This window comes from Jaculus jaculus, chromosome 8, assembly GCF_020740685.1.
Source record: "Jaculus jaculus isolate mJacJac1 chromosome 8, mJacJac1.mat.Y.cur, whole genome shotgun sequence".
Lineage (NCBI taxonomy): Eukaryota > Metazoa > Chordata > Mammalia > Rodentia > Dipodidae > Jaculus > Jaculus jaculus.
Window position 1 is genome coordinate 108285618 of NC_059109.1, and position 14510 is coordinate 108300127.

At 45.0% G+C, this 14510-nt stretch overlaps 1 protein-coding gene and 1 pseudogene across 3 annotated transcripts in view; one reads left to right on the forward strand and one right to left on the reverse strand.

Annotated features, from left to right (window-relative positions):
* The window catches only part of Abhd12 (abhydrolase domain containing 12, lysophospholipase), a 75469-nt gene that overhangs the window by 10204 nt on the left and 50755 nt on the right, over positions 1 to 14510 (forward strand). Inside the window, exon 1 of one of the 3 annotated variants that reach the window (XM_045157803.1) lies at positions 4899 to 4985. The exons of the other annotated variants lie outside the window; for them this stretch is intronic. Coding sequence (XP_045013738.1) covers positions 4948 to 4985 — 38 coding nt within the window. The 5' untranslated portion in view covers positions 4899 to 4947. Of the gene's footprint in view, positions 1 to 4898; positions 4986 to 14510 lie in introns of those variants that run through there. 3 annotated transcript variants of the gene reach the window in all.
* LOC105944728 lies at positions 12081 to 12872 on the reverse strand (annotated as a pseudogene).

The window sequence follows — 14510 nt, forward strand, 5'->3', positions numbered from 1 at the left end:
CATTTTTGACTATATTGTGGGTCATACAGCATTTTTTTAAAAGTTTTATTTACTTATATACTTGAGTGAGAGAGAAAGAGGGAGAAAGGGAGGCAGATAGGCAGAGAGAGAAAGAGAGAACGGGCATGCCAGGGCCTCCAGCCACTGCAAACAAACTCCAGACTCATGTGCCACCTTGTGTGGCTGGCTGACGTGGGTCCTGGGGAATCAGACCTGGGTCCTTAGGCTTTGCAGGCAAACACCTTACTCACTAAGCTATCTCTCCATCCCCATTTTTGTTTGTTTGTTGGTTTGTTTTTTTGAGGCAGGGTCTTATTTCCTTATCTTGAACTCACTCTTTAGCCCCAGGCTGTCCTCAAACTCACTCCTACCTCAGCCTCCTGTGTCCTGGGATGAAAGGCATGAGCCTCCACTCCTGTTTTGACAGGGAGGATGTCACTCTTAGTCTGCTGCAGGAACAGGCTGGAGACAGGGAGGTAAGCTATTGTCATCAGGTAAGACATTTTGAGGGCTTGGGCTAGGGCAGTAGCCATGGAAATGAGAAAAGTGAAATTCAGAACATGTTTTGAGGAGGTGGTTTTAGGTTTACTGATGGCTTGAATGGAAGAATGTAAAAGAGAAATATGTTTTCTGAGTAGCTAGTAGAGTTGTACCTGGAAGGGAATTATCTTGGTTTATTTGCCTTACAGTTCTTGGGGCTAGAAAGTCTTAAGAGCAGGGGCTGCATCTGGTGAAGGCCTTCATGCTGGAGAGACAGGGTCTCTTGTTTCACCCTTGCTGCTTGGGAGCATTTAGGTTCACCTGGCTCTGCCTCCCATTACCTTAGGCGTGCTGGTTACAGATTGTGTTCTGCTGTACTTGAGCCCTGAAAAGAATCAAACTTGGGCTGGGAAGTTTACATGTAAGTGCCTTTAACTGCTAAACCATCTCCCCAACCGCCTCCCCACAGCATGAATTTTGGAGGAATTCAACATTACATGTCATTGCATTATTTCCACAAGTCTTAAGTTAGTTAGGCATCAACTCAAATGTCAAAGTTCAGTCTTATCTGAATCAGACATGGGTGAGACTCAAAGTGCAATTAATTCATCATGAGACCTATTTTCTCCAGCTGTGCACCTATGCAATCAGGCAAGTAATCTAACTCCAAATTACAGTGCTAGGGCAGATACATGCATTCCAAAAGGGAGAAGTAGGCCAGAAGAAAAGGGAGTAACTAGTCCCAAGTAAGTCCAAAGCCCAGCAGGAGAAATCGTGTAGATCTGAAAACAAAAGAGTGATGCACTTTGATGCCCTGTCACACATCCTGGACACAATGGGGCAGCAGAGGGTGGGAAGGTACCTGAGGGGCCTTGAGGTCTCTGGCAGCCCTGCTTCTGTGGCTTTGTTGGGCTTAGCAGCAGTCACGGGTTGGAGTCTTCTGCCTTAGGTCTCTCACAGTTGGAGTCTCAGGCCGACATATTGTAGCTGTACAGTTCTGGGACCTTGGGGGTCATTCCACTCTTGCAGGCTTCCCCATCCACTGCCCTCATGGGCATTCTGGTGGTTCTGCCTCTTCACAAGTCTCTGTTTATGTTCCTAGGCTGTTGGCAATGTTCTTTAACATTGAAGTAGAAGAAGCCATGCCCCCACCCCCCACCCCAACAGCTCTTGTATTCTGCATTGCATGAAGCTCCAGGGCTCAGATACAATTCAGCCATGGTTTTTGTTAATGTAAAACAAGGATGGCCTTTACTCTGATTTCCAATAGATAGTTTCTCATTTCTGTCTGAGGCTTCACAAGGATGGCCCTTACCCTAGTTTCCAATACATAGTTTCTCGTTTCTGTCTGAGACCGCACAAGGATGGTCTTTATTCTAGTTTCCAATATATGGTTTCCCATTTCTGTCTCGGACCTCACAAGCACGTAAGTAAAATGACAAGTTCTTAACTTTGCTACAGCTCTCTTTTTGTGAGCCTTCATCTGAATCATACCTAATACTCTGTTCATGGAAATATGGGCTTTTCTAGCTGTCCCCTCCAAATTGTTCCAACTTCTACTCATGACTGTGTTCTAAAGCTCCTTCCATTTTTTTCCAGTGTGTGTAGCAGCAAAATTCCTACTTCTCAGTACCAATTTTCTGCCATAGTCCATTTCGCAGCTATAAGAGAAGGCCACAGACTGGGTAAATGATACACAATAGAAGTTTATTTGGCTTACAGTTCAAGAAACTGGGAATTCCAAGCTTCAGTAGCCACATCTAGTGACAGCCTTTGTGCTGTGTCATCCTGTGGTGAGAGAGAGCATGGGAATTGGAGAAGCTTAGAGCCAGAAAGCATACTGCAGAGGGAGTTCACTTACTATAAAGCGATGCCCCTAATCATTAAGACACACTTGTAAGCAGTGTGTCATTTTGAAGGCTGAAGGCCAGGTATGGTCCAGTTGTAGAGCACTGGATTACTGTGCTCAAGGCCTTGTGTTCCATCCTCAGTACTGTAACGAGAGGAAAGAAAACGATGGAAGCAGAGGCAATCAATGACGTGATACGAGCAGATCCAGGAGTGCTGGAATTTGATGTGGGTTCCTGAAGGTGGGAAGAAATGCCCTTGAGCTTTAGTGTAAAGACAATTAAGTTGTCCTCTGTTGTTATTAGACTAGTGCACTCTTCACTCAGGGTTTGGACACATTAACCAGCTACTCATAATGGGAAGGTGAGAATGTAAAGTTGAAGCCAGTGATTTAGATGCAGTGGAAGAAATAAAAAAAAATTTTTTTTGAGGTAGAGTCTTACTCTAGCCCAGGCTGACCTAGAATTCACTATATAGTCTCAGTCTGGCCTTGAACTCACAGCAATCCTCCTACCTCAATGCTGGGATTAAAGGCATACGCCAGCACACCCAACTGAGATAGCTTTTGACTTCCCATTGTTTTCTTCTTACAGTGTATTCAGCGACTACTTTGCCCTTTCACCCTTGATCTGTGTCATTCTGGCCCTGGGATATGCTTATGACTCCTGCTTCAAAGGTGCCTGCAGATGATTTTACTCAGTAGTTCCTGTGCTTCATCAGGGTTCTGATAATATCTGTGGAGAGGATACTGTGCTTGTTTGATTCAGGTGTCCATCATAAACTTAGGTGTTCTGGATGCTAGGATCCCTAGCTGATGGCAATTGGAAATTAAAACCATCTGGAGGTAGTGTATTGTTGGGGGCGGGCTTATGAGTGTTATAGCCAGCTCTTCCCTTGCCAGTGTTTGGCAATTCTCCTGTTCCTGGTGTCCACCTTATGTGGGCCAGGGGTTGATATCCACCCTCTGCTCATGTCATAATTTTCCTTGCCATCATGGAGCTTCCTCTCCAGTCTGTAAGCCAAAATAAATCTCTTTTTCCCACAAGCTGCTCTTGGTTGGGTGATTTCTACCAGTAATGCAAACCTGACAGCAACAGATACATTGCCCTAGTGAGTCTGCTGCCAATGTTTGAGGGTGGTAGCAATCAGCTTTTACACCAAATATTTTGATGCTTATGGCAAAGAGAGTACAGGAATGACTAGAGACGGTTACTGTCTCACATTTATCTTTTTTTTCCTTTTTCTTTCAGTATTGTTATGTAGCCCAGCCTGACCTCTTAACTTGCTGTACTAGTTACTTCCTCCTTCCCTGTACAAAATGCCTGACCTGAAACAATTTAAGGAAGGATTTATTTTTGGCTTCCAGTTCAAAGTTAGAGTCCATCATGGCAGGGAAGTCATGGTACCAGGAGGTTGAGGTCACAGGTAGTGCACATGAGGAAGCAGGAAGTGATGAATGCTAGTGTTGAGTTAGCTTCCTCCTTTTGTTTTTTTTATTTTAGAGAGAGAGAGAGAGATGGGGGGGGAGAATTGGTGTGCTAGGGCCTCAGCCACTGCAGTCAAACTCCAGATGCTTGCACCACCGACTGGTCATGTGCAGCCTTGCACTTCCTCACCTTTGTGTGTCTGGCTAACAGATCTGGAGAGTAGAACATGGGTCCTTAGGCTTTGCAGGCAAATTTTTTAACCAATAAGCAATCTCTCTAGCCCAGCTTCCTCCTTTTTATCCAGTCCAGGCTCCCAGAAATAGTGCCACTCACTCACCCTTGGTGGTCTTCCCGCCTCATTTAACACACTCAAAATCGCTCACATGCATGTCCAGAGGCTAACTAAACACCTCTTCATATACACCAATATATAATGTGCGATCACTTGCTGTCTTTTCTCAGCTTCTTGAGTGCTAGGGTTACAAGCCCTCTCCATCATGCCTGGCTTCATATTTTCTTTTATTTTTGTTCTTGTGAGACAGTGTCTTTTGTAGCCAAGGATAACTTTGAACTCTTGATCCTCTTGCCCCTACCTCCTGAGTGCTGGGATTTCAAGTGTGTATCATCAAATCTACCTACTGGCTCTATCTTTTCTTGTAGAGCCCTGTATTGTGCTGGTTTCTCTGCAGAGCATCTCACCTTTTAGCTTCTTCAAGGACAAGATACAATGCTCAGTGTGTCACTGACCAGCTGAACAACCTAGAGACATAAGAAAAGAAATTCTTGGGCTGGAGAGATGGCTTAGTGGTTAAGGCATTTGCCTGCAAAGCCAAAAGATCCCAGTTTGATTCTCTAGGACCCACATAAGCCAGATGCACAAGGGGGTGCATACATCTGGAGTTTGCAGTGGCTGTTGGCCTTAGCGTGCCCATTGTCTGTCTCTCTCTCCCTCTTTCTGTCTTTCAAATAAATAAATAAATAAAATACTGTTTAAAAAAAGAAAAGAAATTCTCACAGTTTGGGGACAAGAGGTACTTGGGCAAGCCCATCATGACAGGGTCCTGGGAAGGAAAAAGAAGATTAATACTGCAGGACAATTGATATTTGACTTGGGGTTCCAGAAGGAAGAGACGGTTAAACCACTGTGGGCCACTGGGAGCCTGTTAACGCCTCCTCAAGATCCCAAGAGAAAATGGGAAGACTCTGCTGGGCCCAGGGAAGGATCTCCAGGTATGTGGTCACCCAGGAGATGCTATTGCCCTGGTGAAAGGTGGCCTCTGAGGCTATCACCTCCTCACTCAGCTCCTTACGCAAAGACTTTTAACTTTGTCTGCTGCCAAAGTAATGAATATCTCATACTAAAAATTGAAGACACAGGTAGATAAGCCAGAAGTAAGACACTCATGGACTGAGGGTAGTACTCACATGTTCTTTACTTCGTTTAGCTTTCCTTGAAAGCTAGAAGATGCAAATAAAACGTTTCACAAGAGTGGGATCAGTTCCAGTCTTTGTGGCACTCACAGTCTCAAGGAGACACATAGCCAATGAAGGTAGCACATGAATACAAAGTCAAGTTTCAGCAGAGTGGTGAAGTGCTGTGAAGAAGAAAACAAGGTAGGAAATGTGGCTGTGTATAAATGAATTCCGCCATACTGGTAAACTTTTCTTGTTACTGCCAGGAAAAAAGAAAGAAAGAAAAAGGCCTCCTCACAGTAGGATACTCAGCTATTCAACTCTGCCAACAAAATCCTCATGATTTTTGTTTTCTTCTTTGGAAACAAAGAGACATTTATAGATTGCATTTGTGTTCTTCATTAAGGCCTTAAGGTTTTCCATTCTGTACAGTGAAATTATTCCCCTTATTGACTGTGTTGAAGAAGATTTTGAAGATTAAGATTTTCACCTAAAATAATTGTTCTAAAGGAATGAATGTTGATTTAATTCTTTTGTTCCTTCCAAGAGAATATAATGTAATAAGATGGAAAAAAAAAACCCTACTTTTTTTCAGTCACTTTAATAACTGTAGTAATTAAGGACTAGCAGTTACTTTTTCTGACATGACAGAATAACTTTAAAAAAGGTCATTTATTTTGGCTAAGGTTTGAGAGCATATAACCTATCATGGTAGGGAAGCCATGGTGCCAGGAGTAACTTGCCAGAACATGTGGTAGCTTGCTACATGGGGCCAAATAAGCAGAGCCATGAATGCTGGCACTCAGCTCACTTTCTTTTTCTCCTTTATTCTACCAAAACCCCTAACCCATGGGATGGTGCCATCCGCATTTAGATCTTTCCCCCTCAGTTAATATATTCAGTTCAGTTTTTAGAGTGTCCAAAATCATAACAGTTCCAACTGTTTTTCAGAGACCTAATTTCATAGTTTTCCCTGTGACTCACAGCAGTCTCTTTTAGTGTGAACTACTATAAAATCAAAAAGAAAGTTACATAATTTCCATTATGCAGTAATACAGAGTAAACATTCCTATTCTAAAAAGGAGGATTTGAGACAAAGCAAGACCAAAACTCAGCAAATCAAACACCAAATTGTTCAGCTCCAAGCCCAGCATGGTAGTACCATCTGGGCTGCAACAGGCTTCAGTAGCTCTGATTTACAGCTCTGCCTCCTATAACATATGTGGCTTTTTTTGTGAGCTGGCTTCACTAAAGACATGCAGCTTTCCTTAGTAGATAGCTCACATTCCTGGCATCTTCAACATCCTGGGGTCTCCAAGGACTTCACATTTCTACCTTCATGCAGGGGGAGCATCATGCTGTGCTATGCATTGTCTGGACTTGGTGGCTTTCTAGAACCTTAGTGCAAGCCCCCATGATACCCTAATCCTTGTACTGCATGCCCACAAAACCAGCATTACATAGATTATGCCTAGTTCTGAAATGTGGTCTGGCTCCCTTGGACCACAGCTTTAGTTGCCCCTCTATGTCCTTTTGCTGCTCAACCTAGGAAATCATTTACCTAGGTGGCCCTACAGAGTACCTTGGAGACTATTTTCTGGGGCATTCTCTTTCAGGCACTCTTCTTTCAAATGGATCTGCATTTTTACATCCTGGAGTGTTTAATGTGTGGGGTCTTACCTTCAGGGTACCATTCCTATTGGCTCCATTGCAGAGTGTAAGGTTTCTCTTTAATTGAATTAAGGTCTTTAACACTTACCATGGTTTTGTTCTCAATCACGTTGCCTACAACTTTAAACCTGCTCACCCTCCCTTCCTTACCAAAATGCACATTTTTCATGCTTTTTTGCTCCCCTTTCTGCTCACTCTCACTGTAAATCTGGTTAAGAGCTATAGCAATAACTGTGCCATAGCCTGAGTGCAATATTTTTTTTTTTTTTTGGTGTTTTTCGAGGTAGTGTCTCACTCTGGTCCAGGCTGACCTGGAATTAACTCTGTAGTCTCAGGGTGGCCTTGAACTCACGGCGATCCTCCTACCTCTGCCTCCCGAGTGCTGGGATTAAAGGCGTGCGCCACCACGCCCGGCTCTGAGTGCAATCGTGAAATTTCCTTCTCAAAGCAACTTAATCCATTACCTTTGAATTCAGGGCACAGTCAGAACCCAGATTCTTTGCCAGAATATAACACAAATGATCTGTAGTCAAATTCCTGATAGAGTCCTTCTTACCCATTGAAACTTTGTGAGCACAGCCTTTCCTGTCTGCATTTCTGTTACATTGTGGAATTCCAGGTTCCTACCAGGGTGGCCCATCAAGCTCTACTTACAGCACTCCAGGGTTCTCTAGGCCTCCACTCCAAACTCTTCCACATTCCTCCCTCATGCCTACTCCAGAGGCCTATGAACCACACGATCAGGTTTATCTTATCGTGGCAAGGCTGTTCACTCTATGTCAGTTTCCCTATCAGTTACTTTTCTCATTGATGTGACAACAACATGAGGGAAGAAACACTTACTGTGGCTTACAGTTTGAAAGGGTATAGCCCATCATGGGGGATGTGAGTGGCTATGTTTGCAGGAGCATGTGGCAGCTGCCCGTTATGTAGTGCCACAGAGGAAGCAGAAAGAGATGAATACCATGGTGGTTTGAATCAGATATCCCCCCTGAATGCTTTGTCCCCAGCTGGTGGCAGTTTGGGAGGCATAGATTTGCTGGAGGTTGTTGTAGGGTGTGGGCTTTGGAGTGTAATAGCCAGCTGCCCCTTGCCAGTGTTCAGCTCACTTTCCCGCTCTTGTTTTCCACCTGCTGTGGCTGAGGTGCTGTCCAGCCTGTGCTTATGTCATACTTTCCCTGCCATCATGAAGCTCCCTTAAAGATTGTTAAGCCAAAATAAACAACATTCCTCTCACTAGCTGCCTTCGGTCTGGTGCTTTATTGCCCCAGCGAGAAGGTAACTGCAACAAATCCTGACACTCGGCTCACTTTCTCCTTTATCACATCCTGGCTCCAGCCCAGGAAATGGTGCCTGTCATATTTGGGATGGGTTCCGTTCCCCACTTAACCCTCTTTGAAACACTCATAAACACATGCAGAGATGTGCTTTGGCCTCCTGGGTAGCCTAAGTCCAGTCATGCTGACAACGAAGCCTCGCGGTCACTGCAAGCGTTAGTGAAAAAGGAGTGTGAACACTTTTAACAGGAGACAGAAAACTGCATCTCTCTGGGACTTGTGGAGCACATCTGTAATTTCAGCAGAAGGGAGGCCGAAGCAGAAAGATTACAAGGTTGAGGTCAGCCAGGGATTCCTAGTGAGTTACAAGGGGCTGGAGAGATGGCTTAGTGGTTAAAGCACTTGCCTGAGAAGCCGAAGGACCCAGGTTTGATTCCCTAGCATCCATGTAAGCCAGATGCACACAGTGGCACATGGGTCTGGAGTTCATTTGTGATGGATGAAGGCCCTGGAACACCCATTCTGTCTCTCTCAAATAAATGAAAGCAAAATGGATCAATAAAAAAAAATCGTGCTGAATGAAAGCAGCAGACAAATGATTCCATGTATATAAAACTAGCAAGGGGCTGGGAAGGTGGCTCAGCAGTTAAAGGCACTTGCTTGCAAAGCCTGTAGGCCTGAGTTCAGTCCACAAGCCACCCATGTAATCTGGGCACAAAAGATGGGATGCAAATGTCTGGTGTTCATAATGTAGTGGCAAGGGGCCCTGACATACCCATACATACAAACACACAAAAAATTAAAAGTTTTAAAATTAACAAAAACAAAACTCAGTAAATTCAAAGTCATCTATAGTGACAGAAATTAGAACTATACACTTGGGGTTGATGGCAGCTAGAGGGGTTGAGAGGGAGTCATTAAAGGGGCAGGAGGAAATGGGCATATTTGCCATCTTGACAAAGGTGATGGTTTCATGGGTATCTTAAGTTCAAACCTTCCTAGTTGTATACTTGATGCAGTTGGTATGTATCACTTACAGTTCAGTAAAGCTGCTTGTAAGACAAAATAAATGTTAGAGCACTTCGGCGGGGAAGTCTTTTATTATACCCATATTGTTGCCTCAGTCCCGTCTGTGGTATACGGGCTAACCTCCCACCAGGCTCTGAATTTGGAAGCACTGTCTGGTAACCTGAAACACCATGGAAAGAGCAAGGTCAGGGTCCCATCTTGCTTTTTTGTGGATTTCTGGCCATGTTTCCTTCACTCCAAATGAGGAGTCTGTGGAATGGAAAGAGTTGGCTGGACTCGGGGCCTGGGATGTGAGCTCAGTGCCTAGCAAAGGTTATGCTTGAGCAGGTCATTTGATAGCACTGAGCTGGGTTTCCATTCCTCTAGAATGGGAGCGTGCACTGTGCTACTTCCCTGGCAGGGCCGTACTAAGATTTCAATAAGATCTTATTATCAGTACTCGAGTATTGAGTTGTATACTATGTTTTCCCCCATCTACTCACCCTACCTACTTTTTCTGGTAATGTAAAGAAGTTCACAGAGGACATCTATTTTTGCTCCCTCCCCCCTGCCCCACACAGTGCTGGGGATTAAACTCGGGGCCTTGTGCATAGTAGACAAAAACTCTAAGATGGAGCTACAGGCTCATTCCTTTCTAACTTTTAATATTCGTATTTATTTATTTGAGAGTGTGAGTATGGGCATGCCAAGGGCTCTAGCTGCTACAAATGAACTCCACTGTTTGTGTGTCTGGTTTTATAAGGATACTGAGGAGTTGAATCTGGACCAGCAGTATTTACAAGCCAGCACCTTTAACCAGAGTCATCTCCCACTCCTGAGACCTGTCCTTTTTTTTTTTCCTTTTTTAACAGGCTTAATTCACTTTTATTTTTCTGTATAAAAACCCTATGTGGTAGCCACAGCTGGAACCTGGGTCCTCTGCACTGAGACTCTGGTGTGGGAGACTTGGTGAACACAGTCTCTTTCCAGAGGTCAGGGGTCAGATAGCCATAGGTCTTAGAGATGGCATCAAAGGTGGCCTTAACAGAGTTGCCCAGGGTGGCAGTGCAGCCCCTGGCTGAAATGTCGCAGTCATCAATACCAGCCATCAGCAGCAGTGTCTTGGGCACTAGGGCAGAAACAGTGCCAGTGCCCTAGGGGCAGGGATAAGGCGCACCAGCACCGAGCCGCAGCGGCCTGTCACCTCACAGGGGACTGTGTGAGGCTTACCAATCCTGTTCCTCCAGTAGCTTCTCTGGACAGGCACAATGAAGAGCTTGGCCAAGATGATGGCCCCTCAGATGGCAGTGGCTCCCTCCTCAGAGCATTTAACACTCAGGCCCACATGACCGTTGTGGCCATCTCTCCAGCCCTAATATTGTTACTTATTTTTTGTTTATGACACACATAGTGAAAAGTAATTGTTTATCACTGTTTCATTAGCTTCTTTCTTCCTTTGCTTTTTTTAATATAAAAATATTATTATTTATTTACTTGTTGGAGAAAGAGAAAGAGGCAGAGAGACAGGTGTGGTGTTGCACGCCTTTGATTCCAGCACTCAGGAGACAGAGGTAGGAGGATCATTATGAGTTCAAGGCCACCCTGAGACTACATGGTGAATTCCAGGTCAGCCTGGACTAGAGTGATACCCTACCTTGAGAAACCAAAATAAATAAAATAAAAATAAGTAAATACGACATGAGGAAAAAAAAAAAGGGAGCCGCGTGTGGTGGCACATGCTTTTAATCCCAGCACTTGGAGGCAGAGGTAGGAGGATCGCCAAGAGTTTGAGGACACCCTGAGACTATACAGAGAATTCCAGGTCAGCCTGGGCTAGAGTGAGACCCTACTTCAAAAAAAAAAAAAAAAACAAAACAAAAAACAAAAAACCCGGAAGAGAGAGAGAAAATGGGCACACCATGGCCTGTAGCCACTGCAAGTGAACTCCAGACACATGCGCCTCCTTGTGCATCTGGCTTACATAGGCACTGGAGAATTGAACCTAGGTCCCCAGGCTTCGTAGGCAAACACGTTAACTGTTAAGCCATCTCTCCAGCCCATCCTCCCCGCTCTTCTTTCCTTTACCTTTCCCTTCCATTCCCTTCCCTCTTTTTTTTTTTTTTTTTTTTTTTTTTTTTTGAGGTAGGGTTTCACTCTATCTCTGGCTGACCTGGAATTTACTATGTAGTCTCGGTGTGGCCTTGAACTCATGGCGATTCTCCTACCTCTGCTTTCCGAGTGCTAGGCTTAAAGGTGTGTGCCACCATGCCCATCCCCTTTTTTTATTTAATTTTTTTTTATTTTTGAAAATTATTTATTTATTTATTTGAGAGCGACAGACACAGAGAGAAAGACAGATAGAGGGAGAGAGAGAGAATGGGCGCGCCAGGGCCTCCAGCCACTGCAAACGAACTCCAGACGCGTGCGCCCCCTTGTGCATCTGGCTAACGTGGGACCTGGGGAACCGAGCCTCGAACCAGGGTCCTTAGGCTTCACAGGCAAGCGCTTAACCGCTAAGCCATCTCTCCAGCCCTCCTTTTTTATTTAAATAAGTTTATTTCTTATAATGGCTTTGTTTAGATTATGTAGCTTTTGTTCAGTTATGAGAACAGTCTTTAAAGGATGGCTGAGTATTGGCTAGCTTAAGGGGTGGGATAGGAAATTGGAAAATGTTAAAACATCAGGAAACATAAATTCAGAGCTAGATAAGAGCCTAAACACGGTCTCCTCAGAAAAATCACGAAGATTCTCCTGATACATGGGTTTTCCTCATTCAAATAAAAGCACACCAAACTAACCCAGCAGCCAGCTGCAGTGCAGGCAAGAAACCCCAGATGGAATACCCCAGGTCCAATAGAACATGCATGCGTTTTCAGCTCAGTCCTTCTGGCTGAAAGTTGGCACAGGGGACTAAATTCTTCTCCAAAATAGCACAGATGAAGATTGGGGAGGAGTCTCACTTTATGATCCTGCTCTCAAATTGCTTTACCCCCCTCTGCTTGCACACTTGAGACAGTAGGTGTGATTGCAGTTGGAGAGGATCCCCAAGGGCACTGGCTTTCTCCTGGACCACCTCCAGGCAGGTCCCACATGTTGTGTCTTTATTGCACTGCCCGGCAGATGAGAGTACCATGTCCTCTTCATGGGCCTCAGTGCAAGCTTTGCTGTGCTGTGACCTCTGAGCCGCCCCCCTCTGGTGTAAGACCTGTTGCCCACACACCTTGTAGGAGTGGGGCGGAGATACACACAGTTCTCCCCACAGCAGCATTCTCCCACTGCGCACAGGGCAAAGCTGCTGCTTCGTTTCCACCACAGCTGGCTGCTTCTCTGATTCTGTATTGGTCACGGTGCCCTGCAGGGGTACTTCAGCACAGGAGGGGACAGGTGAACATGTTGAAGATGGGGGTAAAGGTCCAGAAACAAGCTTCACTGAACCTGCTCCGACGGTTGGAAAGTGTGGGTTTCTTGAACCGGCTTTGCCTGTATTAATTTCGTGAATGTTCCAGCTCCAGATGAGAGACTTGTGGAAGCAGCAAGGGGTGGTTTTGCCCTTAGATCTGGAGCAGTCACTCCTTCCTGTTTCAGTGGCTTGCTGTGCTCATATCCGCAGCAGTCTCTGTGGATACAGTTCCCTCTTTGAATATACTCACACACTACATACACTACACCACACGGATTGTCAGAGGTCATATGAGTAGTGACAGTTATCTCCTTCCTAACCAACCCCTCTCATAAAACACCTGCAAGTGACCTGCAAGTGACTGCTGCCCCTTCCTCCTCCCTCTGGGGACAAGGACGGGGGAGGCTACCACTGCCAGTCCTACACCTAATGATGTGGTTTTTGTCCTGCTTGCCCTTCCTTCCTTAGTTCCTCCCTCCCTCCTTTTTCTTTTGAGGAGAGTTCTCACTCTGGCCCAGCCTGGCTTTGAGTTCCCAGGATCAAGCCTCTGAACAGCTGGGGCCTCCAGCCTCTGCAGCTAGACGCTGATGTGACTAATGTACACATTTCCCTGGAGGCAATGCTCACAAAAAGCAATTAACTTCAGCCAAGTGTGGTCACACACACCTATAATCCTAGCACTTGGGAGGCTGAGGCAGGAGGATAGCCAGTTCAAAGCCAGCCAGGGCTACATAGTGAGACTCTGTCCCAAGATAAAAATTAACTTGTATTCCTCAGTTCTCTGTGCTTATTTGGAGTCAGAAATATCTACAAATGGGAGCATATTGAGTACTTTAGTCCGTTTTCTGCTTAAACACCTGAGACTAGATAATTTGTAAAGAACAGAAAATTTATCTTGCATAGTTCAGGAGGCTAGGAAGCCCAAGATGTCAGCTGCTTTCTCCCCCAGGATTTCACCTTGCTGCTGTGGAAAGGCAAGTAGGTGAATGCTGTGTAGTGGCTGCTGTATATGGGCCTTAGTCTGCTTCTCAAAGGAGGAGCCTGCTGGCCGGATCTCTTAAAGGTTCATCTCTTAATGCTTTTGTACTGGCAGCACCTGAACTGTAGAGGGGACATATTAAAACCAGGCAATAATTTTTCCCATTTCCCAAGCCTGCAGGGAAGGGTCAGTATGACCTAGCAGTTGAATAGTTTCTCACCATTTGTTCATCATCAACAAACACAGGACAATTGAAAGAAAAATGTGTTGTCTTTTCTAAGCAGAACTGCTGGGAAAGTAAATAAATCTGTAGGCTAGAGGATAAGATGAAGGTAGACTGTTGTGTCCCAGAATTCTAGAATCTGCACTGTCTTGTTCTGTGCCATCAAGAGCAGAAGTCCAGACAAGACACTGAGATGCTGTGGTCCTTACACTGGCCAGAAATGTTGCCTTCTTGCTGTTATAGAGACTTCATCCATAAAGGAAGGGAGAGCCAAAGGACCAGAGCCCCAGAGTCAGCGTGCTCCCAGCATGGGACACGGGCACTCAGAGCAGAGCCAGCTTTGACCTGAAGCCAGGTCCTTACATGCTGACCTGGGCAGCAAATAGGGCTGCAGGTGCTAATGAGGGAAGAGCCCTGGTTCTAATCCTGACAGAAGGGGTCCTAAATCTTGGTTTGACCACATTCCTACTGTCTAGAGGAGAACTGCAAAAAGAAGCACAACATAGAGCTGCTGCATGAAGTTAGTGGTAATGGTTGAGTCCTGAGAGAAAGGCCTTTCTATCAGAGTTTCACTTAGTAAAACTAAAACTTGGCAGCACTAGGTCTCATTTTCTGGAAAGTTTTACTACTGCATGAAATACAAAAACTTCCTCTTTTTTTTTTTTTCTGTAGTAATGATGCTACATTTTTTTTTTTAAATTTTTATTAACATTTTCCATGATTATAAAATATATCCCATGGTAATTCCCTCCCTCCCCACCCCCACACTTTCCCGTTTGAAATT